At 46.3% G+C, this 23,895-nt stretch overlaps 1 protein-coding gene across 1 annotated transcript in view; it reads right to left on the reverse strand.

The window, feature by feature from the left end:
* Positions 1–22,446, reverse strand: part of ABCB8 (ATP binding cassette subfamily B member 8) — a 512,951-nt gene extending 490,505 nt beyond the window's left edge. Inside the window, exon 1 of the mRNA XM_086940923.1 lies at positions 22,172–22,446. Coding sequence (XP_086797049.1) covers positions 22,172–22,230 — 59 coding nt within the window. The 5' untranslated portion in view covers positions 22,231–22,446. The remainder of the gene's footprint in view (positions 1–22,171) is intronic.
* Positions 22,447–23,895: the final 1,449 nt, after the last annotated feature.

Consider the following 23,895-nt stretch of genomic DNA (forward strand, 5'->3'; position numbering starts at 1 on the left):
GATCAACGACTGCACCAACACCCTCACTCCACTCAGGACCCCCGCCACCAACCACTCCAGCAAGAAAGCCACATGGTTCACGAAGACCTCCAGACCTCTAAGCGCACCTGTCGGAAACTGGAGAAGAACTGGCTCCGCGAACGATCACCAGACAGCTGCACAGCCCACAAGAACGCCACCCGCAGACACCACCAACTCATCAGGACCGCCAAGAGGACCGCATTCAAGGACCACCTGGATAACAACGCACACAACAGCAAAGAGCTCTTCATCATCGTGAGAGAACTCTCCAACCCAAGCTCCAACACCAACAGCATTCCCCCATCTCAAGACCTGTGCGACTCTCTGGCCACCTTCTTCCACCGCAAGATCGCCGACATTCACGACAGCTTCAACACCACGACCCCCACATCCACTGCCGAGCCCACCACCCCTGCGACCGCCATTCGCACCAGCCTCTTGATCTCCTGGTCCAACGTCAGCAACGAAGATACCATCAAGACAATGACCTCCATCCACTCCGTATCCCCTTCCGACCCATGCCCACACAACTCGTCTTCAACAAAGCCAGCACAGTCATCGGCCCCCATCTCCGGAAAGCGATCAACAACTTCTTCCAGACAGCAACCTTCCCGGAGAGCTGGAAGCACGCCGAGATCAACGCCTTACTCAAGAAACCCAAGGCAGACCCGAGGGACCTCAAGAACTTCCATCCTATCTCCCTGCTCCCGTTCCCGCGAAAGCCACAGAGAACATTTCCAACAGACAACTGACCCGTTACCTCAAAGACAACAACATCCTGGACCCATTCCAGTCCGGCTTCCGCAGCAACCACAGCACCGAAACCACCCTCATCGCCACCACCGAAAGGAGAAACAGCTGCCCTCATCCTTCTGGACCTATCAGCCGCTTTCGATACGGTCTGCCACCGCACCCTAAGAGCACGCCTCCACAACGCCGGAATCCAAGAGAAGGCTCTGGCCTGGACACATCCTTCTTCTCCGGCAGAACCCAGAGCGTCCGCCTCCCACCCTTCCGCTCCAAGACCACTGAGATCATCTGCGACGTACCACAAGGATCCTCACTCAGCCCGACGTTGTTCAGTATCTACATGGCACCACTCGCCCACGTCGCCCGACAGCACAACCTCAACATCATTTCCTACACCGATGACACCCAGCTGATCATCTCCCTCACCAAAGACCCTCTCACCGCCAAAGCCAACCTCCACAGGGGAATGAAGGCCATCGCCGAATGGATGAAGGACAGCAGGCTGAAGCTTAACTCTGACAAGACGGAGGTCCTCATCCTCGGCTCCACCCCCTCAGCCTGGGACGACTCCTGGTGGCCTACCTCACTGGGAACAGCTCCAGCACCCACCGACCACGCACACAACCTGGGGGTCATCCTCGACTCCACCCTCTCCATGACCAAGCAGGTCAACGCCGTCTCCACATCCTGCTTCAACACCCTCCGAATGCTCTGCAGGATCTTCTAATGGCCCCCTCTGAAACGAGAAGAACCGTCACCCAAGCCCTCGTCACCAGCAGGCTGGACTACGGAAATGCCCTCAACGCAGGAACAACAACCAAGCTCCTGAGACGGCTGCAACGCATCCAGAACGCCTCGGCACGACTGATCCTCGACATCCTCCGACGCAGCCACATCAGCCCCCACCTGAGAGACCTACACTGGCTCCCCGTCAACAGGAGGATAGCCTTCAAACTCCTCACCCATGCACACAAAGGCCTACACAATGCCGGACCAGCATACCTTAACAGACAACTCAGCTTCTACATCCCCACCCGCAGCCTCCGCTCAGCCAGCCTCACCCTCGCTACAGTCCCCCGCATCGGTAAAACAACTGCTGGCAGCAGATCCTTCTACCACCTCGCCGCCAAGACCTGGAACACCCTCCCCACCAACCTACTGGCCTTCAGAAGACTTCTTAAGACCTGGCTCTTCGATCAGTAGCAGCCCCCCCACCCCCAGCGCCTTGAGACCCTCACAGGTATGTAGTGCGCTTTACAAATTCCCTGATTGATTGATTGAACAATGTCAATCCCTACTCTTTCAAAGGGAACCCCTACCACAGGTAGTGGAATAAGGGGGGGTCTTTGTAGTGCTAACTGCTTTGCCACTGGCTTGGCAGGTCACACAGGAGCGACAAAACTCCTTGGTATCTTCTGACATGTGAGGCAAGTGGAAGTGAGGGACAAGCCTGTCCCAAGTCTTGTTCTGGCCAAGATGTCCTGCAAGGGAAATGTCATGGGCTAGTGTCAAAAGGAAGCCCCTGAATGCCAAAGGTATGACCAGCCTCCTGGAAGCACCAGGCTTGGGGTCTCTAGCCTCTGAATACAGAAGCCCTTCATCCCAATAAACTCTATGGGTTCCACTAGCATTCCCTGCAGCCTCAGCAGCAGCTTGCTGTCTGAGGAGTTCAAGAGAAGGGCAGTCCAACTGTGCCTGCCTCAGATCTGCCCTGGATGGCCCCCAGTCCCAAGAAATTCAACCTGATCAGGTTCAAGCTCTTCTAGGACAGTTCCTTCTTCAGGCTCACAATCAGCTTCCTCAGAAGGCTGATCCTCCTCCTGGGGCAGGGGGGGGAAGGCACAGCCGTAACCCTACTGCTCCTTTTCCTGGTAGGCAACTGGTCCATTATTCCAGAATCCAGTGCCTGTTCAGTGTTGCAATTTTTGACCTGGGATCTAGTCACTGCAAGAACATTTGCTGAGATACCTAACATTTCTGCATGTGTCCTAAACTCCGCTTCAGACCAGGCTGAAGTCTCTAGGTCATTGCCAAGCAAACATTCTACAGGGAGGTCTGAACTAACATCAACCTTCTTAAGGCCAATTACCCCTCCCCAGGAGAAATTAACAACGGCCATACTGTGTGTGGTAGTTACATTGCTAGCATTGGTCACTAGGTACGTTTCACCTAGTATGATCTGTCCAGGGTCCACAAAGTCAGGTATCACCATGGTGACACTTGCTGCTGACTGACCCCTCACCACGTAAGCTTATTACACGTCTACATAACACCATGCAAACTACATATCCGGTGATAAGGCCCGAAGCACTATCAGATTGGAACACTGAACTGAACCCTACACTGTCGGACGAGCAGTTAAAATGCTGCTGTGGCCAATTACGGATGCTGTCTCCTAATTACAAGTTGTGATTGATTCATTTTAAATTTCTGCATCAATTTTAACCCGTTTACCGCGGCTTAGGTTCGGCGCAGTGCGGGTGATCTTAGGAGTGGGCGGGGCAGAGTCGGCCGTTGGGGGAAACCGACTGCCCCATCGGTAAAAGTCTGTCAATTATTAGACGGAATTCATAGCTATGCAGGTCCTAGCCTCCAGTAACTTTATTTTACTGGGGGATTTTAATTTTCATGGAGAAGCTGTCAAACCCGGATGTCATCCAGTTGACTTCTAGTCTATATGTCATATGGGTTTATTGCAACAGGTGTGTGGCCCCACCCATAGCGCAGGTCACATGTTGGATCTTATTTTTACGAATATGGAAGATTTAAAGTTTCACCTCTCACGTACTCTGACATGGACGATCACTACTTGATTTTATTTTCATGTCCTAATACTGGCTCCTCCAACAGGAAGCCTCCAAACCCGTCAAAATCACAAAGGGGTTGACCCTGGCAGAAGCCCACTTCGGAAGCATTCGAGGAGACGTTTCCATTCTATAATAAGGACCCTGGACAAAACTCGCTGGATACATCCGCTATGTTGGCCAGATTTATTTTGGCTGTGACACAGACTCTGGATGTAGTCATCCGGGAGTGTAATAAGAAGCCTGCTATTCGACGAATATCGGCTCCATGGTATTCAAGCGACCTAAAAATTGACAAGTCTTTATGTAAAGCCTTAGAGAGACGTTGGAGAAGAACTAAAGATGAGGCGGATAAACAAAGTTATAAATCAGCCCTATCTCGCTATCATCAAAAAATTATAACGGCTAGGTGCACATTTATACAGCTTCAAATAGAACAAGCCGGAAATTCATCTAAGGCACTGTTTGATATTGTTAAAGATTTTGCTTCTCCTCAAGCATGTAAACAGTCATCTTTAGAAACACAGGAGCTCTGTGACTCTTTAGCGACATATTTTCGAAATAAAATCTTACTATTCTATGATAATTTTCCTACCGAGCATATCAGACCCACTGGGTTTTCAGATATTTCTATGACAGCGCATGGGTGTCAACTTAAGCATTTTGAACCCATCTCACTGGAGGATACCAATCATCAACTGCAGACAGCAAAATCGGGATCCTCTGGTGACATATGTTCTCCTAATACAATGGCCCTTCTTGCCTTCATCTGTGCTCCGCCAATTCAGGAAATGTTTAACTCTTCCATTTCAACTGGCTCTGTTCCAACAGTTTGGAAGGAAGCCTTTGTTCGGCCAATCCTTAAAAAACTGACAGCAGATCCTCAGGTCTTGAACAATTATAGACCGATATCTTTGTAACCTTTGTTGGCAAAGATATTGGAAACCCATATAAATAAACATCTGAGCCATTATTTAGAGATTAATAATATCCCGGACCCCTCGCAGTCAGGTTTTCGGCAAGGCTTTAGTACCGAGACCGCCATATTGGCGGTCACGGACTCAATAAGACAAACCCTTGATGAGGGAGGATCAGCAATACTCATCCTTTTGGACCTCTCCGCAGCGTTCGATACTGCTCCCATCGACTGCTGGTGGAGAGGTTACGGGAATGTGGGGTTGAGGACCTCACTCTGAAATGGCTAAAAAGTTTTCTGGCAGACAGAGGGCAAACGGTCATGCTGGGCCCTTTCAGGTCTCAAAAATTCTTGCTAGATAAGGGAGTTCAGCAGGGCTCCTGCTTGAGCCCTACTCTCTTTAGTGTGTACATTGCTCCATTGGCTAAGATCGTTCGTCCTTTTGGGTTTGAGATTATATCGTATGCAGACGATACTCAGCTGATTTTCCCTATTGGATCGAATCTAAATTAAGAGAGAGAGTGCGGTTTTCGGCAGGACTGTTGGCCATTTCAAACTGGATGACAGGATGCTGTCTCCAACTTAATCCAGAAAAAACAGAGCTTATGCTTCTGGGAAGAACAATTAACTTCAATATGGCCGATTGGTGGCCTGTCCAGTTGGGGACGGCCCCTAATCCCTCATCCTCAGTAAAGAGCTCGGGAATGCAACTGGATGACAAACTGACTATGAAGGACAATATCAAAAACATTACAGGCTCCTGCTACTATAGTCTTCGTCTACTCCATAGAATTATTCCATATCTACCAGTGAAACATCGCAGATCGGTGGTCCAGGCGATGGTGGTGAGCCGCCTGGACTACGGGAAAGCCCTACTGGCCGAAGTGGGTGAAACCTTGGTAGCTAAACTTCAAGTCATTCAAAACACGGCAGCAAGGATGGTTTTAAACCATCCCCCAGGTACTCTGTCACTCCCCTTGCTCAGAGAGCTTCACTGGCTCTCAGTAAAAAAAAGAGATATTTTTTCAAGATCTGTTGTCTCACCTTTAAAGCCATTAACGGAACAGGTCCTGGTTATTTGCAAGCAGATTTCCTGTCGTAACCTGAGATCAAATGCAATGGCACTGTTGAAGATTCCGCGCATTTGGTGCACCCGCTCAGTGGGCAAAGCTTTTTCTTATATTGCCCCCAAGTATTGGAATTCCCTACCAAAGGCTTTGCGTAAATCTACCTCTTATCTGGTTTTTAGGAAACAACTCAAGGCCTTCCTATTTTAACTCTCTTGAGCGCTGATACATCATTTCTTCCTTTGGTTTTTACCTAAGTAAGCGCTGAGATGCCCCTGGGTGAGTCATGCGCTATATAAGAGGCCAATAACATAACACAAGATATCACCTTTTGTCAAACTCAATTATCATTATTCTGGGAACTAATGCCCACAACTTCCAGACCCAAAGACATTTGGGGTCCAGTACTGGAATGGCTACGTAACAACCCAATCGAAGACGCCTACAGGCCCGACCCGCAGCAACAGAGACACATATTTAGCTGCACTTTACAGACCTTGCGGGGCATAAGAAGGAAGGTATCCATAGAATTCGAGATGTGGTGAACACATGTGTAGTAGGCCATTGTGTTGCAACATGCTAATAACCATTCCAATGATACAGTGTTGTATTGATGCACGTAAGAATTATACTTATGAACGGACCTGTTGTTAACTGTTCAGTTGGTTGTTAAGCAACATCTATTTTAAACGCCATACTTGGCGGAGCTCACTATTCAGTAATGTGATAATGCTGTTAAAATTCCAATAAACAATTTCTTTTTTTTAAAACATCCACACTTTGAGCAGTTCAAAGTGGTCTGAATGGCGACTCCGCTCTGAGGACACATGAAAGAACAAAAAGCAGAAGATGCATTTCTCCAGGATTGAAGTAAGACATGAAAGTTTAAAAAAGGCAGCACTCTGGTTGGGAAGGTGTCCCTCTTTGGCCACCAAAGTAGAGTAAATACTGAGCTAATATTTTGCATAATGTTTGGATTTCCAGGAAACTTAGAACGATGACCAGAGCAAATGGATTAACAGGAACTGAAACACTGCTGGGCTGTAGTTGTTCCATGCATGCGGAGGCACAGCCTGGACTCTGGGAAAATGCCTTTCTGATGTGATCTCTGGAAAGACGAGGAGCTAAACTGCCCACGCAATGAGAGAAGCTGCCAACCAAGATGCAGAGAAGACCTGCTTAAGGCCCAGATCAATATGAAGTGTGCAAAAGAACTACAATTGTCCAAGAGCCTTCAAGTCCCCAAGGCTGAGCCTGTTTAGAGAAGTAAAAACAACATGGTCTTGGTAGTGGACCTACTGTAGCTTCACTGCTGAACCAGCATTGCCTATAACCCAACCCATATCCTTTGGATACCGGCATCTGTGTGTTTTAGTCCCAGGCTTCTTGGAGGTGCCTTGCATCCCCATCCTCTGTGCATGACTGCTCCTGTTGGCTGGATCCAGCCGTCCTGATTCTGAAACCACCTGAAACGTCTTTTTAGCCTATACTTATAAAGAAAGAACCGTTATTTCTGTGGAGTGGTGAGGCTCACTGGTTAGAGGCGGCAGACCCGTAAGCAGAGAATGGCCCGGGACCTAGGTTCAATTCCCGACACGGCAGGGTCATGGACCAGGGTCAAAACGGACTCGATAATTCTCGCCTTGGTGCCTACTCTAAACAGGGAACACACTCAGCAACTCTGGGCATTAAGCTTGCCTCATCTCTACAACGGCCCCCCACAGACGCCGGGGATGCCTGGTTTCACCTTGGAGATACCCAGAAAGGGACCATCTCACGGGGAAAACCAGGACGGGTTCCCCAGCGGTCTTCAGCGCCAGGATACTCCATGGAGTCGCAGTGCGATTTACAAGTACACCCACATTTACATTTTCTAGTCAGAGTTCAATAACTAAGCCTGACGTCCAATTTCAAGTGACAAACAGGCACAAGCCTTTCCAATGGGTGCCCCCCCAACAGAAAATGTTAACTCCTACCAGTATTTTCATAGATATGACCCAGAAAGCTAGGTAGACCTGGAAGACTTTCTGGCAGGTGCTGATTCACTACGTCATATTCCCTTTCTGCAAAGACTAACGAACCAAATGGGGCTCATATGGGTTTTAAAATAAACTGTCCAAGGTATTCCTGGCCTGTAAATGGAATTTAAACGAGCCCCAGACTGCACCACTGACTGGAGTGGGTGGGCACATGGTTGTCTGGTTGGTGGTTTTTTGGGAAGTTCGTAGATCTTTTCTACTTTTCGAAACAGGAAATTCTTCAGCTTAAGCTTCAGCCCCCTGAGCTGTCCTATCGTACACCGAGCCACTGAGGATCAGATGTATCACAGCAAAGCTCCTAAATTTCGTTTGCCACTTCTATCCCATTCACAGGAGCATCAAATAACGATTTACAAACACTAAAGTCTAAAAACCTGCTAATGCTATAGAAAGTGTAACATCAGTTGCATTAACACTTTAGAAACATCGGATGTCATATCTTGCACACCGTAGGTACTTTCACCTTCTGTTTTCCATTCTTTGCGTTTTCTCCATTAAATGTGTTATTAAGTATCTCAACATTCTACCCCCAACACCTCCTACAGTAAGCCAGGAATCTTGTAGAGGTAACATCTTATTTTGTCTGGCTCTGCTCGTTGTTTCTTCATTGAGTTTCGTTTCAGTAGTCATCCTTGGTGGGCTTTCAGAGTTATTTTATTTGTCTGTTCCCCTTAGTCTCCTTTTGTGTACACCTCATTTCTTGAAGTTGCCTTTAATTTCATTCTTGTTTTTTTTAATATTAGTCTGCCATTGCTTGCGCTAGTCATTCTATCACATCGTTCTTTCATAGTCCACTTCTTGATCGGTCTTATTTTACCAAATGTTCTCTCTTTTTCGCTTCTCCTTTTCTTTAATTCCCTCTAGAAATTTCATAAGAGCCATGGCTCACCAAACCTGTACTGGCCAGGCCACAGAAGCATCTCAAACAAGGTAGATTCTGCGCTTGGCCAAAAAAACTAGATCTGGGTACCCGCTGCCCAACAGAAATGAAATGGAATGAATGCACGCTCCAGATCTTACGTCCATTTCATATTTTGCCAGCCAACCAGAGGCAGATGCTCAAACCAGGATACCTTGAACGCAGAGTACAGAAAGCAATGCCTACAAAGGTAGGGCGATTGGAGGGCAATGAGCATTGTGAATGATTTCACATTACACGTCATATTCTTCACTTTAATGGGAGCTTGTCTACTTTGTGTTAACGTTGCTGTACAAATTGTTCCATCAATATTGTATGTGTATAAGATAAATACATAATAATGTGTGTATTCATGCCTTATCAACAATCAATTATTCATGCCATTGAATAAAACACTCATTAACAAGTGTGAGGATTGTTTTAAGAAGCTATGTACTCTTTGATGTGGGACTCATGTTAATATCAGAGAGAATGTAATCAAGTGTTGTGGTAAAATGCGCCTATCTGTATACATGAAAGAAAGTCTGCCATGGGATATGGCGAGTATGCTTTTGTTTGGTGAAATCTAAGAGGCAAGTGATAATGGTCTGCTTTTATTAGTGAATGGTATGGGCTCCTGACATTGTGGGTGCTGCACAAACATTAATGAGAATATTACGCATGGAAATGTGCTGAATCATACATGCCTCTGTTTGTTATAATGTTGCTAGGTTTCCATTGTGCAAAAAGACAAACATAGTCCAATTGGGATTTTGAGTTCTACTATGTCAGCTTCAGTCAATGTTTCAACCTAAATGATGGTTGTGGTTTTTGCTGAATTAACTTAATTTCATTTATCATAAGGAGTGGGTTCTTCATATTGACCCTTAGGCATTAGGAACCCTGGAAGAAGGATGAATGAATACATAAAAAAGATGTCCAAATGAGATACTTAGTTGGTGCCCAGTGAAGTTTTTTCTATCTTATCTAAACAATCTTAAAGTCAGTGGTTCATTTATTTTAAAAAGCACTGTGCCCAAAGGTTTTCTCAGAAGCCCGCCAGCATGAACTGCTGAATGTCAGCACGGGTGTAGCTGCGTCAATAATGTTGGTGGTGCGAGTAAGCCGGTGGTAATGGACAGAGTTAAGGGCGTTAGCTTTCAGTTATTTGGAAATGTAAAGCTAGCCAACGTAGGGCCTCTGTGGGATAGTCTGGACTATGTGGTCCAGTCAAGATTGGACCTCTTCAGGCATTTTCTGGCTAAGTGGCCCAGGAGAGCACGCTAGCACAAGCCCAACCCTAACATAAGCAGACCAGACTAAGGATGGGCAGTGAGAGCAGGCCTTTTAATAGCCCAGGACCAGCAGCAGACCATGATTGGAAGAAGAGAGGAAGTACTTAGCAGTATGTAATGACATAAGAAAACTAAAATTCCAGGAAAGGAAAGTTTGAAACTAACTGCATCATAAATCCGTAGCCCCCTTTGGGAAGCTGCACAGCAATGAACTAGTAATCCCTCATGTTTTCACTTTTATTATAGAACATAGAAAGAGTATCACAAACAATATGAAGATTGTGTGTGTAGATTCGTGTGCTGAAGGACATTACAATTTGTTTCATTCTACTGAGGTATACAGTTGTTCACTTCTCGGCTTAAATATGTTATTAATATTTGAGCTCCCTTTCCTTATTAGGTGGCTTTGGTGCCATTCTAAGTGTTTGTGGATGGAGTAGGTTTAATCTGTCTTTGTCCCAATATATATATGTTGATTAATTATAGGAGGAGCCACTGGAATTATGTGATTCTGCGCAGCAGCTTTTTTATTTTGCATAATTATTGATTTGCTGCATAATCTGTCATCTGTTGCATAACCTGCAGATTTTAGATTTTACCAACAAAAAAATGTTTCTTGCGAAAACAGATCAGAAGTTACTGAACGCGCGGCAACATATGTTTGCGTGCAGTGGAAGACTCTTCACAAAGGCTAACTGGTCATCATTCAGTTACTTATTTCTGTATCTTGTTGTTAAACTGGTACTAATGAGGTGACATTTTTGGCCAGAAAGTACTACTATGTGTAAAAATTACAAACTAACGAAGTAATATTGTCAAAAAATGTGCTTCCTTATGCTATATTATTTGCCTTTTTTTCTTGCTGTATAATTTAGTCAACCCTGCTGCAGATTTCAGTACTCCTCTGCCTCATAATCCCGATGGCCTGAATATTATAGGATTTTGTATGTTTGTATAGCTTGAAAGTATGTACCACTGAGAGAGCAAACACTCAGGCAACTGTATAACTTTGAGCTATATTGTGCATATGATGGTGCCAGGAACTGTGTCTAAAGTGTATTGTTGTTGTCGGGTGATGCTTTTGGGTGACTTAAGCTGGATTCTCGACTGATCTAGCAAACACTGAAACACCTGAATGGCCTGTAGTTGATTGATTGCTCAAAGACTTGTCTCCTCACCCACCGATATTTGACAGGACATTACAATACAATGACTTCAAGGGAGACAGCGATAGAAAGGGTAGGTGGGACCAGGACAAGACAGGAAAAGGATGGGAGACTCCAACACCCACACCACCACCACATGCACAGCAGATTATGAGTGGCCTTTAGGTAGATGCAAAAGGAAGGGAGTAAGTGAGAGCGAAATTTGCATAAAGCTATCGATAACAAAACCATTTACCCACTAAGCAGTCTAAATTAGATTACACATGTGAGATCAAATATTACATGCAATGTACTGGTGCATCTACATTACCCATTCAAGATATTTTAAGAGTACAGAAACTATGACCAGTATTTTCATGTCAGGTGAAAAACAAATCACTTAAAACAACACAATTAATTATGTTTCCCTTTAAATACAAACATAAAGCAGCATACAAGATGAAAACTCGTCAAAGTATTTTAGAACTACCTAGACTATTCCGAAATATTTTTAATGCAAACATAATCAGAATTGCTAGGTTAAAGGCAAAGAACAGAGGGGTTTTCCCCAAACTGCTATTTAAGTAACATCTGCTTGGCCTTCCATAAAGTCAGCATACACAGAAATGTCAAATATTCTTCCTTGAGAAAGGTGACAGCCCTCGTGTAGGCCTTCAAATACGGCAGGGCCACCCACTAGACGGCTTGAGACCCTCACGGCCGATTAGCTGCGCTATGCAAACCCCTGATTGAGAGATTGATTGACTGGATGATCACAATCATGTTTATAATCCACAGCCGGATGAATCCCGATGGCACCAACAGACAGGTCAGTACAAAATAGTAGTGGGTGGGATTAATGCTTCTGATACATGAGAGTATAAGCTTCCCTCCCACACAGAATAGGTATAGCGCACCATCAGCAGTACACGTGTCACTCACAGAACAGACACATTTTGGCATTAGCAGTGCAAGTTTCTCAATATTTCCATCTTAAGGGAAAAAGTTCACCACAGCATCCTTTCCAGAACAGGTACAGGTGGGCAACAGCATATTAGACTTCCATTACTCATAAAACAGGTACAGAATGGATAGAAGTGCAAGCTACACTCCTTCACAAAACAGGTAAAAACATAGTAGAAGCAGTGGAAGCTTCCCTCTCTGACACCACAGCAGCAGTACAATTTTCCTACTCACAAAGAACAGGTAATACCCAGGAAGTATCAGTGAAGTTTCCTCTCTGAAATAACAGGTATGACACAGTTTGTGGCAGAAGTGCCCTCAGTATTGATTATTTGAGGTGTATGTTTGAGTATGGTTGTGTGGATTGGTAAATGCGTGGATGGCTGAGCAAGTAAAACAGTTACGTATGGATGGCGTAGTATAACAATAGTTATTTGAGCTGCAAGATGCCCCAGGGGTGATTCTGCATTTATAAATACATTTGGAATGTCATGCTAATATATGTGGAAGGGTGAAAAGCTGCATTGATACAAGAGGAAAGTAATGGAGTAGCGGATTATAGTGTGAGTTCGTGGAAAACTGAGTGAGTAGGAGGATGGATGGTTTGTGAATTTCTGTTTTGATGAATACTAAATGTATGTGGACAGATGGATGACAAGATAAACGAAGAGTGTGGATGGTGAATACATGTGAAAGGAAAATGTCTGTGGGCTGATAGATATTTGTGCAAGGATGTGGTATGGTTAGTTAGTCTGTATGTATAGGTGGATTAAAGCTCACCTGATACTACACATTAACTGGAAGTTGTCTTAAGTGTCATACCCCAGTAAAAGAAGATTCCGTACTGAAAAACATGGTATCTTTGATACGATACTGTGACTTGGCCACTGCTGGCAGCAAAAGAAGCTCATAACAGAAGGAATAGCAGGCAGTATGCCATCTCAGAATTACTTATGACATGTTGTTGGCTTGTATGTTACAACTTTAAGGTCAAACATGCAACTGTATCTCCAGCAATTTATTCCCAAGATTTATAAGAACATTAATTATCTGCAGCAGTTCAGAATGACACTACATGAAGCACTACAAGAACTAATCGCTGGGATACTAACAAACGGTCACTAAAGTGTACCTGCTTGTGTTGCTATTCTCAGAGTGGATATGGAATCACCACAAACACTGGCCCCATGACTTGTTGTCACACCGCAGAGGCAAATGGTTAACAGTCCAGGCTGAGCCTAAGGGAAGCAGGTGGTGGAATGCTGGTTGCTTTGTAGAACCAACTTGAATTTGGAGACAAATAAAGCTGGATTTTGTTAGATCCCAACAGAGTATGCAGATCCTATAGCTGATATTTCTCTCACACACAAAAGGGGATTCAGTTAGAGAGAAGCTAGTGCTGAAGCGGGGTAGAGATAATTTAAAAGCCGACGTAACTTGCCGAAGTACTGAGTCGCGCGTGTGCAAGCATCACACATACAGCCAGAGAGGAGTGTGAAGTTTCAACGTTGTGCGTTAATGGAATCACTGTGGTCATCATTCCAGGCAGCCAGTGCATTCAGTGGAATGAAAAAGGTGAGGAGTCTCTAAAAGAGGCTTTGGCAAAGAAGTATAACTAGGAAACCTTTGCCAAGAGGCTTATCCTAAGTAATTAACGATGTGCTTTTAAAACATGAAAACTAAAATCTTGTGCGTTACAAAGCTTGCCACTTGGTTGATATTTGGTGCCTCTCTCCCAGTTGCATGTTAATATATCAAGACATATAACACAACAACAGACGTGCAACTAAACACAAGACAACCCTATTAGCTTTGTCAATGCTTGTTAGCAGTACTGAATAAATCAGCAAAAACAACGATTTTGTTGTGAATAATAAGAACTGAACATGTTTCAATTCTGAAAATGGAGTCAGATTTAAACATGGATAAGATCTGGGAAAAGGGAGGGGGTCTTCAAAATGTCTCAGTCACTTCCATTCCCTTTCATTCCACATTCTTCTGCCGTCTCTCACTGGTAGACACTTAGTCCCATGTTTGTCCCATACCTTTCTGAAACCTTCCATATGCATATCTAACACATCAGCATTTTCCCCTTCACACTGTCTTGCCACTCTCGTCTTCTGCAGCTACTTCTGTTCATCTCCCCACACATAACACACCAAATCAGCTATAAGCACTGCCTTTTATTTTCGTTTGGCACAGTCAATACTTTGACTGCTATATACCTCCTTCACTCACTTTGACACATATCTGACCAATGCTAAGTGGGTTTTGCAGAGAGGCCATGGATTGCGTGTGCATGAAGTCTAAACACCTGTATGACACACTGACAGACACTGTAAGAAATTCTCACTTCCTTCAAACTCCTCTCTTGAGCTCTCACTCATGTCCGGTCATGAACACTCACCCAAAACTCTCCCTAACAAACCGTTTAAGGTAGAAGATTTGCACAGTAATATTTATTGCTAGAATATCTCCTACCATGAATTTGCAATATAAAAAAAACAGTAACAAATACTGTAACTCACATGGCAATGTAGCCAAAGACTGAAGCACTCCGTTGGCCTGATGATAGCATTTAGCATGGGGTGATGGTTAGGCCACTTCAGACACTGGCTCTATTGTCCTGTGAGTGATTGTATTTTTGTTATTACATGCTCAACCACCTGAAAATGAGCATGCTTCAGTGCCAGGACTGGAGGGCCAACCCTTTAGTTTTCTATTTCTTCCCTTTTCATCCTTTGATTTTCATTATTTTTAGAGCACACTACAGCTCCCCAGACAGTGCTAGCAGGCTGCTTGCTTGCTGTTTATATTATCTGTAGTGCGCAGCACCCCACTAGGCCATACCCTATATATCAGGCTACTGCCATTGAATGGTATTCTCCATAGTTTCACTGATTTACCATTATAAGATGACCAACGTTCTAAATGTAGCAGCCGTGCTAGAACTTTAAAACAACGAAACAGCTAATACAATTCCACTGTGAGATAGCCACCCGCTGCTATGTATAATTGTATTTATTATTGCAACAATGCCTGCCATTTTTAGCCAGCAGCCTGTTTTCTTGGTTTATTTTTAATCTTTTAATTCATTTTGCTCACCTTGTTGAGTTTCTGTGTGAGTTTATTGTGGTTCAGCAAGTATACAAGTCCAAGAATGAGTCGGCGGGTGGATAAATGGACGCATGAATGCAAGATGAGAGACAGAGCACATGTATGATGACTTATTGGATGTCTACACCCATCATTGGCAGTGAAGGCACTTTCCTTTAAAAGCTAGACCTACTGACATTGACAATGTTTGCTGAAAGAGGGTCGGGTGAGTGTGCACACTAATTAAAATGCACGTTCACATTTCCATTGGCCTGTTAATTTTACACCACACCATGGACAGAAGGTATTTCTTTAAGGAGTCACCTACTGTGCTACCTAATCTCTTTCACAGAGTACAGCATTTCTGGCAAATCAGCTTCCGAGGAGCTCAACAGCCTATCCCTGGGTCTCATCACAGCATGGCGGATAGGACTATTTTTTCTTTTACATGATGAGTTATCAAAGGGTTGCACAGTTCTCCATATCTATTGCATAAATATTATTCAATATGAAAAAGAGACGCTAAATATTTTCCCATTACTCGACCATGGGCATCTCTCCATTACCTTAGCCTTGCAGAAACAAAAATTGAAGTTTATACACTCATGCTGTTTTTATTGGCTTTATAGTAGATGTGCTCTTGTTTAACCAATATTTAAACATTGTCCCGTGTCTCAGAATGCAAGAAAAACCAGACTAAATAAGCTACTTATGTTTGTCATGAGAGAATTTGAGATTTTAGTGCCCTTCTCTCACACCTGCTCCATCACACTTGTAGATGCTGTGCCACAAAACAAGATAACAGCAGCTCTTTGGTCGCACACAAACAATAATAGGGACCTCAAGAAATACAATACTCTACCAATCACAGACTCCCCCACAGTGTAGCGTACTAAGCACCTGATATGCGCTTCAGTGTCCCTCGTTGATAGGAAGCACCTTTTGAATGCTGCAATACGATATATATGATCACCTTTCTTCTCGGCTTGTAGACTATCCCCACATATTCCTTCGTCTATGTTTGTGCAAGCTGTATCTGTAGTCCTTCTTCGCCTATGCAGTTCAGCAGCCATAGGCACTGACAAAATGTAATCCTACTTCTGTGTCTGACAGGCTTTTGGTTGTGAAAAGCTTGTAGTACAGAAAGGCAACTGGTCATGTTTCGAAATAATACTCCATTAAACTCCAAACATGGCATTGCACAAGTTACACAAGTACTGGCCCGGGGGGGGGGTGTGGCTTCGGCGCAAAGCGGAATGGCTGCCTGCTAAGGGAGCTCTGCGCGCCGGAACCTTTATCTGCTTAACAACATCCTTTAAAGTCCCCCTGCGTGCCGAGAAACCCTTGCGGGACACTGCCCAAGGTCCAAGCAGTGCGCCTGAGGTGACGGACTCGGAGCGCCTACGAAGCCGTAACCACACTGAGCCATTGTTTTCACCGCGGCTCAGAAGAGAAAATGGCGCTGACATGGTGAGCACGACCTGTAGACTTAGACTGCGTCTACCGGACTGGGTCTAACTTTCGCCAGCAAATTGCACACAGAGACTTTCAGCCCGCTGCGGGAGACTAGCCGGACAGCGGATCAGCGCTAGAGGTGAGGCCATATTTGCAACAGCGAGGACAGAGGAGTGACCCGGGTTGCTACACGCTGTGGAGATCCACATGGTGGCGGGGAGCGGACCTCCCCTGGGCTACCCGATTGCTCGAGGTGCGGAGCGGGCGTGAGTACCGTGGGGAGGTCTGAGCCTGGTCCTCCGGGCGGCCCTGATAGCAGGAGAGGACAGCACCAAAGAAGTGACTGAGGCGGCATAGAGGAGCAGCGCTGGAGGCGACCTAACAGGGTAAGAGAAGCACCAGAGTGGGATGGGCCTGGGCTGCTGGAGCGGGGCGGCGCGGCCAACATTGTGCGTCGCACCTGTGTGTGTGGTGGCGCTTGGTGGGGGTCGGGCTGTCGAGCGGCGGGGGCACAGGATCAAGGTGGCGTATTCTGGGTGCTCTGGGTGGTTGCTGAGCTGCCTCCCAAGGGCTGGGGGGCGTTACCCGGTGGGTTCCTGGACATCCACTGGCCCAGCTTTGCGGGCTGGGGGGGGTCGGGGAGTCACGGGAGACCGCTCGGCTATGAGGGGGTGGTAGTAGCACTGCCTGGAATGCACAGTGCGGCTGCCTAAATCCAATCACGTGCCAGGAAACAGAGCCAGGCCTTGAAATCAACAGAGGGCCTGGGAATCTAGCGAAAAGTGGGGCAGCGTGGCCTTACTGCCGGCTACAGAAGAGGAGCGTGACGATCAACAAGAGTATCTTCTGGAGTGCTACCTCCCTTTCTGGATGCTGGGGGCACATGCTGAACGTGAGATGTGGATTTGCCTTACTGGTTTCCGTCCTCTACACAGATAAGTGCGGTGTTGGTGTGAGAGGATGCTACTGAGGAAGAATTGCTGACCGGACCGTTGGAGTTAACACTGAACTGGGAGATACAGGCTTATCGGCGGTTCTCACTTTCAGAATGGGCAAATCAGAACCCAAACAGGTTAAGTTACAATTCGATAACAAGGGCGCCACCGGCGCTACAGACGGAATGGGCGAATCGAGCGAGATGCAGAGTACTTTGGGCCTTGCAGAGACCACAGAGGACGACACCAGGACTATCTTGCTGGAACTCTGGGCTGGCATGAAAACCATAGACAGCAAGATTGATGCGCTGGCAACCGGACTGGACATGGTCAAAAAGAAGGTGGAAAAACACGAGCATAGACTGGACGTTCTGGAGAATAAGGTGTCGGACACGCACGATGCACAGGCTGAATCAAGAACACAGATCCTGCAGATGGAAAATATCTTGGAGGTCATAAGGGCGAAAAATGAAGATTAGGAAACGTGCTTGAGGTGCAATATAATCTTTGCATCATTGGGCTATCGGAATCAACACCAATATCCAAAATGGAGACATTCAAAGATGGCCTATTTCGAGAGGTTTTTGGGTCTGTACTCTCCACCGTGATGATTGTGGAGCGGGCGCATCGTTCACTTGGGCCAAGGCTTAAACCTGGCGCGCCACCACGCCCGATCATAGCGCGACTTCTAAACTATGCTGACAGAGACGCTGTGCTGAGAGAGGCTCGGGCCAAAGACCCGGTGGTCTATAAAGAAGACAAGCTATCTTTTTTCCAGATTACACTCCAGTGATTCAGGCGGCGAGGAAGGAATTTGTGCCAGTAAAGAAACTGCTGAGAGAGGCCTCGGTTCCCTACGCCATGTTCTACCCGACCAAGTTGAAAATTACTCACGAGGAGCAGGCGCATTTTTTCACGGAAGCAAAGTCAGCTTTGAAGTTCACCAAGCATATTTGCAAGACAAGACCTCGGCAGCATGCACAGGAGGAGACGATTGTGGAGTTGAGACTGGATGACGCGGACTAGAGATATGCAGCTGATCTGACAAGGCTACATGTTGATACGGAAGATATGTAGTAAGCTGGACTGGATCGGTCGGCAGAGAAGGTCTGACTTATTGTCTAAGTGGTGAGGTGGGTGGCCAGTAGGGACTCACTGACATTGAACACTGTTTGTTCTGAGAGGAAAGTTGTTACATATTCATCATAACATGTTGTCATGAGGTACGCAGGGGGACTGACTATTGATTTATGGCAACCGCATTTTGGTGCGGGTATTCGTTGCTGAACCTCTTCCCCTGGCGGGTGTTCCCCGAATGTTAAAATTGAATGGATCGGAGTGAAGTTCGAAGGGCGGGTGGTGGGATCCGGTCTCGACCTGATTGGGAGGTTGGAGTGGGAGGCGGGAGGGGGGAGGCCGTGGGGGGAGTTATGTTACTTTCTGTTTTGTTGCACAACACATCTATCGAGATGCACATAGGTGCATATCAAGAGTTCATATGGGTTGAAAAAGTGCTAGTTTGGCATAGTCCCTGCTTCTCTGGGACGAGCTGGGAAGCAATTGGGAGGTAGAAATCAGGTAACTGATGGAGGATAAATGCAGATTGTTGACCTGGAATTTTAGTGGCCTCAATTCACCTAAAAAAGTGAGACAGGTATTGGCATATCTTAATCGCCACATGATACACATTGCCTTATTTTAGGAAATGCACTTAACCAAGCATACAGACTGTGGTGTGGCGGGCAGGTGGGCGGGCTTTCGGGTGTCTGCCTTTTACTCTTCGTATGCGAGGGGAGTTATGATCTTGGTTAAGAGAGGGGTGTAGTTTCAACCGATACATACATATGCAGGTGAGGAAGGCAGATGTGTAATGGTGTGCGGCAGACTTCGTGGCAGACTGATTACCATAGTAAATATGTATGTACCAATTGTGTATGATCCATCTTGTGTTGCCCGTATATGTGGGGTATTGAGAGAATGGCTGGAGACTCCTGTTTTATGGGGGGAGATCTGAATACGTATTTGAACGCGGGGTTGGATACGTCTAATCCCATATCTCACCGTACCCCTAAAGATGCTAAAAGTATTGAATGCTTTATGGAGGAATTTGGTCTCTGCGATGCTTGGAGAGTGCGTAACCCTCAGGTGCGGGAAGGCACACATGCGACACCATTGTATGGAAGTTGGTCGAGATTGGATTATTGGCTAGTAGGGACAGAGGTGATGGACTGGGTGAGGGGGTTCACGCCACTCGCCCGAACATTATCGGATCATAATCCGGTGCAACTGGATGTAGTGTTCCCGATGGCTATACGACCCCCTTTTACAGGGCGCTTGCGATCTGAGGCATTACTGGACCCAATATATGAGACGACAGTGAGGGAGGCCATTATACAGTATTTTGAGCTAAATAAGGGCACTGTAGATGAGGCTTCTACACTATGGGAGGTCTTTAAGGTCACAATTAGAGGGGTTTGTATCAGCTCTGCAGCGGTTATACTGAGGGATATACGTACACAATTAGAAAAAAACGAGGAAACGCTGCGACAGTTGGAAAGAGACTACAAGGCTGAGCCGAGAGCGGACAAATTGGCTCATCTACAGAAATTGCTTAAGGATTATGACGAGCTCGCCGACACAGAGATAAAAGACCTGTCGCGAAGACACACAGCCAGAAGATATGGGGAGGGAGGACGACCGGGACGCACACTAGCGTTCAAGATTAAGGAGCGTCTTCAGCAACCACGGATAGATAGAATTGTGGATGGGCAGGGGGGTGAACATCACAATCAAATTGACATTACGGAACAGTTTTGGTCGCCACGTCCTTCCGGCTATGAATGGTGCTGATTGGTGGACGCACCCGCTGTCCCGGAAGCACTTTAGTGCTTCTCGGGCAGCTGAAGTTGAAAAGACTCCCTTATTTAAATGGCCACAGGCAGGTCACTTTATCCTGCTTGCGGCAACGCGCGGTCGTCATCATCTTCTGCCCGACGGACTCTTAACACACGTGCTGGGTTACCAAAGGTTGTGCCCCCCTTCACGATGCCTCTACAGGAGCCGCGCAGGCTCGACTGTTTCCCCACCCACCATCTCAAGTACAAGGCCCCTTTAGGGTTGCTCCCCTTGATTTATCGTATTTAAGTTGCCAGGTAAGGTCAAGATTGGGGGACAATTAGGGCCCCTTTACGCCATCCTGTTTTACCAAATTTAACATCTGAATACATGGACCCTCCAAGGGGTGCTGCCACCAGGACGCAAGGAGGAGGCCAGGGGGCTGGAGGTTTATGGGCGGTCGCTGATGCGGTCCTTTACCTAGCAACCACCTGCGCAGGCGCATTTGTGCACAACCTTGCACTGGCCCTTGGGGGATGACAAACCTTATTGTAAGGGGTGCCCGCGATAGGTATCCCAAGGGCAGCCGGGCCTCCTGCACACAAATTTGCACACATTGGAGACCTCCCCATAGGGAGGGGGGAGGGAAAGTGGACTCCTCTCATAAGGAGGACCCCTGAAGGGGTAAAAGAAGGGGCAGGGCCAGTCTTGATCTCACTCGGAACGGTTTCGGAATCATTTCTTGGTTGCACAGGGACAGACTAGTTATGGTTAGGCGATTCCCATGCACTAGATCCCTTGGCTAAGTCACAAATATAAGCTGAAAAGGTAAATAATGTGGTTACTGTGTAAAAAGTTATAAAGTGTGTTTTGTTTATTGTATGAAATAATAATAAATACCGTCAGGGGTCTTACGACCCCTAACCCAAAAGTAATATAAAAAGAGACTTATTGCATTGTTGTCATGAGTTTTGGGAGTAATGGTAAGTATTCGCATCCCCAGGCCATCGGCGACTCCCTGGTCATATCCACCTGAGCACTTGGGAAGGGACAGTTGGTGGGAAGTATCGAAATGCTCTGACCTGTGTTTGCTCTCTCCTGCAGTGCCTTTACACTACACTACGCGTTCACCTACCGATAATGGAGTTGTGTCTTCATTACAAAGTCCAACTCCATACTCAGCCACTGGCTTGCATGAAGGGAGCCACTCCCTGTGTTTTCAGCTTCTGCCTCAGGCAGAGTATCTATGTAACTTGATGGGGCATTCACCACTATGCATTCATCTCTAGACACATACGCTGACACCCAATTGACCGGATATAAGAGACTTCTCACCACCCTGCTTGCATAACTCCCGAGTGTGCCAATAATCCCCTGTGTGGCTTGATAAGCGACCTAAGGCAATAAGATTAATCACCCATTAAAGTCTGACTACCAAGCAGTCACTAAATTGCTCGGTAACACGATGCCTGCCCACTATTTTGTCCGACTGTCGAGTATGTATGACACTGACTCTAAGTGAGCTCAATCAGCAACCATGTGCGCCTGACGCACTCTCTCCCTTAATTGTTCGCAACAATTCGTAACGGATAATACACCTCACCGCTTTCAAAGATCACCATTTTGATCCACGCCAAGAAATGTCCGTATATTAAACCCAACACCCCGTAATGTCGCGCATATATGCAGTTATCTCCCTGAAATTTAAAACACTGCGCACATTTCACTCTTTTTACATTTATTGCCTTATTATGCTTGAAATTATTATCTATTCTAGCGGTTGTCACAGACATCACAATCACCAGCCACAATGTTATTATAATTTCAATCGGATCATTTGAATACGGTGGCTCCTTGGGGCCAAACCAGTTCAGGAAGTACGTTAAGCGGTTTCTTCCGCAAGCCACTGCACGTTTTCCCTCCAGCTTCTCCCCCCCCCCCCCCCTCGGTACCTTTGGGAGTAGCGAGAAGATCCTCCCTTAAGCCCGGTTTGAAACAGGTGAAACAGCATGTTGCAGATGGCAGACACCGGAAGTGAAGATAGTCGCTGGATTCTTATTGCCCCTGCAAGACGTTGACTTCTCAAAGAGATCCTAAAAGTTCAGAGCCTGCTCATGATCTCTGATATATTCCGAAAGTCCTAATGTGTATTACTGGCCCTAATATGGCTGCTGATGGGAACTCAGATGTTCTTGTTCTTTCTGCCCCCAGTGGGAAGGTTAGGTTCAGTTTATTGAAATGTGACTGCCAGGTTGTATTTGCGGCGGCCATCTTGAAATGGTGATTCTTTCTAAATAACGCAAACTACATCTTCTATTAAACACGCCTGAATTCATAAAATGAATATTTACATCCAGTTCTCTGCTTCTTTATAAATACAAAGTACTATTGCAAGACAAAAAGATAATGGACGGAATGCAGAAAGAAAACATGCACCCCAGTCACAGTTAAATCCATGTTTTTGTGCTCATCATGCAACCCAAGTTCAGACCCGGCCATATGCAAATCAGTGTTGACCATGCTCCCCATGGTAACAGTCCTGCCTGAACTGCCAAGCTAGGTGCTCCGTGGACTGGAAACAAACAACATGGGACCAGTTTTGGGGTATCACCCTACATTAGCCAGGCTTACTTGAATCCAGTGGCACAGTGAGCACAGGACCAACGCCTGGACATGCTCTTACCACTTATGACGACTATAGCAACCAGTGCTTTAAATGGGCCGTTACTCACCGGTACTGAGTGAGTACCAGCACTTCCGAATTTTCAGGCCCTCAGTACCGGCACTTTTCTTGGATCAGGGAGAGTACCGGTATACCCTCATCGAGAGCACAGGTATGTCCTCCAGCTCAGGGCAGACACCGTTCAGCTTCGGAGGAGATTGCAAGTCACTTAGCCCCTCAGTGGCCTTTTGCAGAGTCGCTGCTGGAGGTTCTAGCAGCGCCCACTTGAACGGCCCCAAACTGCAGGGGTCTGAGAGGGCTTGCTTACGTCATGCTGTGATCAACAGGACAGGGTTAGACAGACCCTACACTGTCGATCAGGTGCACAATGGCTATTCGCCTTAAAGTGTTAAGGCCCACCCACCCCCTTCCTCCATCAGGCTTGTGAAATGGGCTGGGGCTGCCAGTCAGTAATCCTGTGCCATTTAGGGAAATGCACTGGCCATGATAAAGTGAGCGGCAGCTGCACACAATCCTCTACCTTCCCCTAAGCCGTTTCTTTTCATCTTTTTGATCAGCACAGGGGCTGCTTTACTTTGTGTGCCCCTCCAACACTAATCACTGCCTTTGCATGACAACATGACTGACCTGGGTACTGGCACCATGGGTGTAAATTCAGTGCTTAATTTGTGCCTGTAGTTGCCGGTGCTCAGCACCAGCACTTATTTTCGAGGGCAGGCACTATGGCTTTCTTTTATGCGGGGAGCTGTGGTGCAGATCATTTTTAAAAGAGGAATGCACGCAGCAGGTTTGCGGTATTTTCCTAAATCATCTTCCGAGCTGCTTTCACTTTTACCCTTTTCGTGAAAAGGCCTGCACCCTGCCCGAGCCTCTAATTGGGTATAATTATTGCTAGGGGCTGGCTTGTGACAGCTGGGGCGAGGCAAGCTTGGAAACAGCAAGCCCAGGACGATGAAGGAGTGTGACAAACACACAAAAATGTGTACACTACGG

Source organism: Lissotriton vulgaris, chromosome 10 (assembly GCF_964263255.1).
Source record: "Lissotriton vulgaris chromosome 10, aLisVul1.2, whole genome shotgun sequence".
NCBI classification, from domain to species: Eukaryota; Metazoa; Chordata; class Amphibia; order Caudata; family Salamandridae; genus Lissotriton; species Lissotriton vulgaris.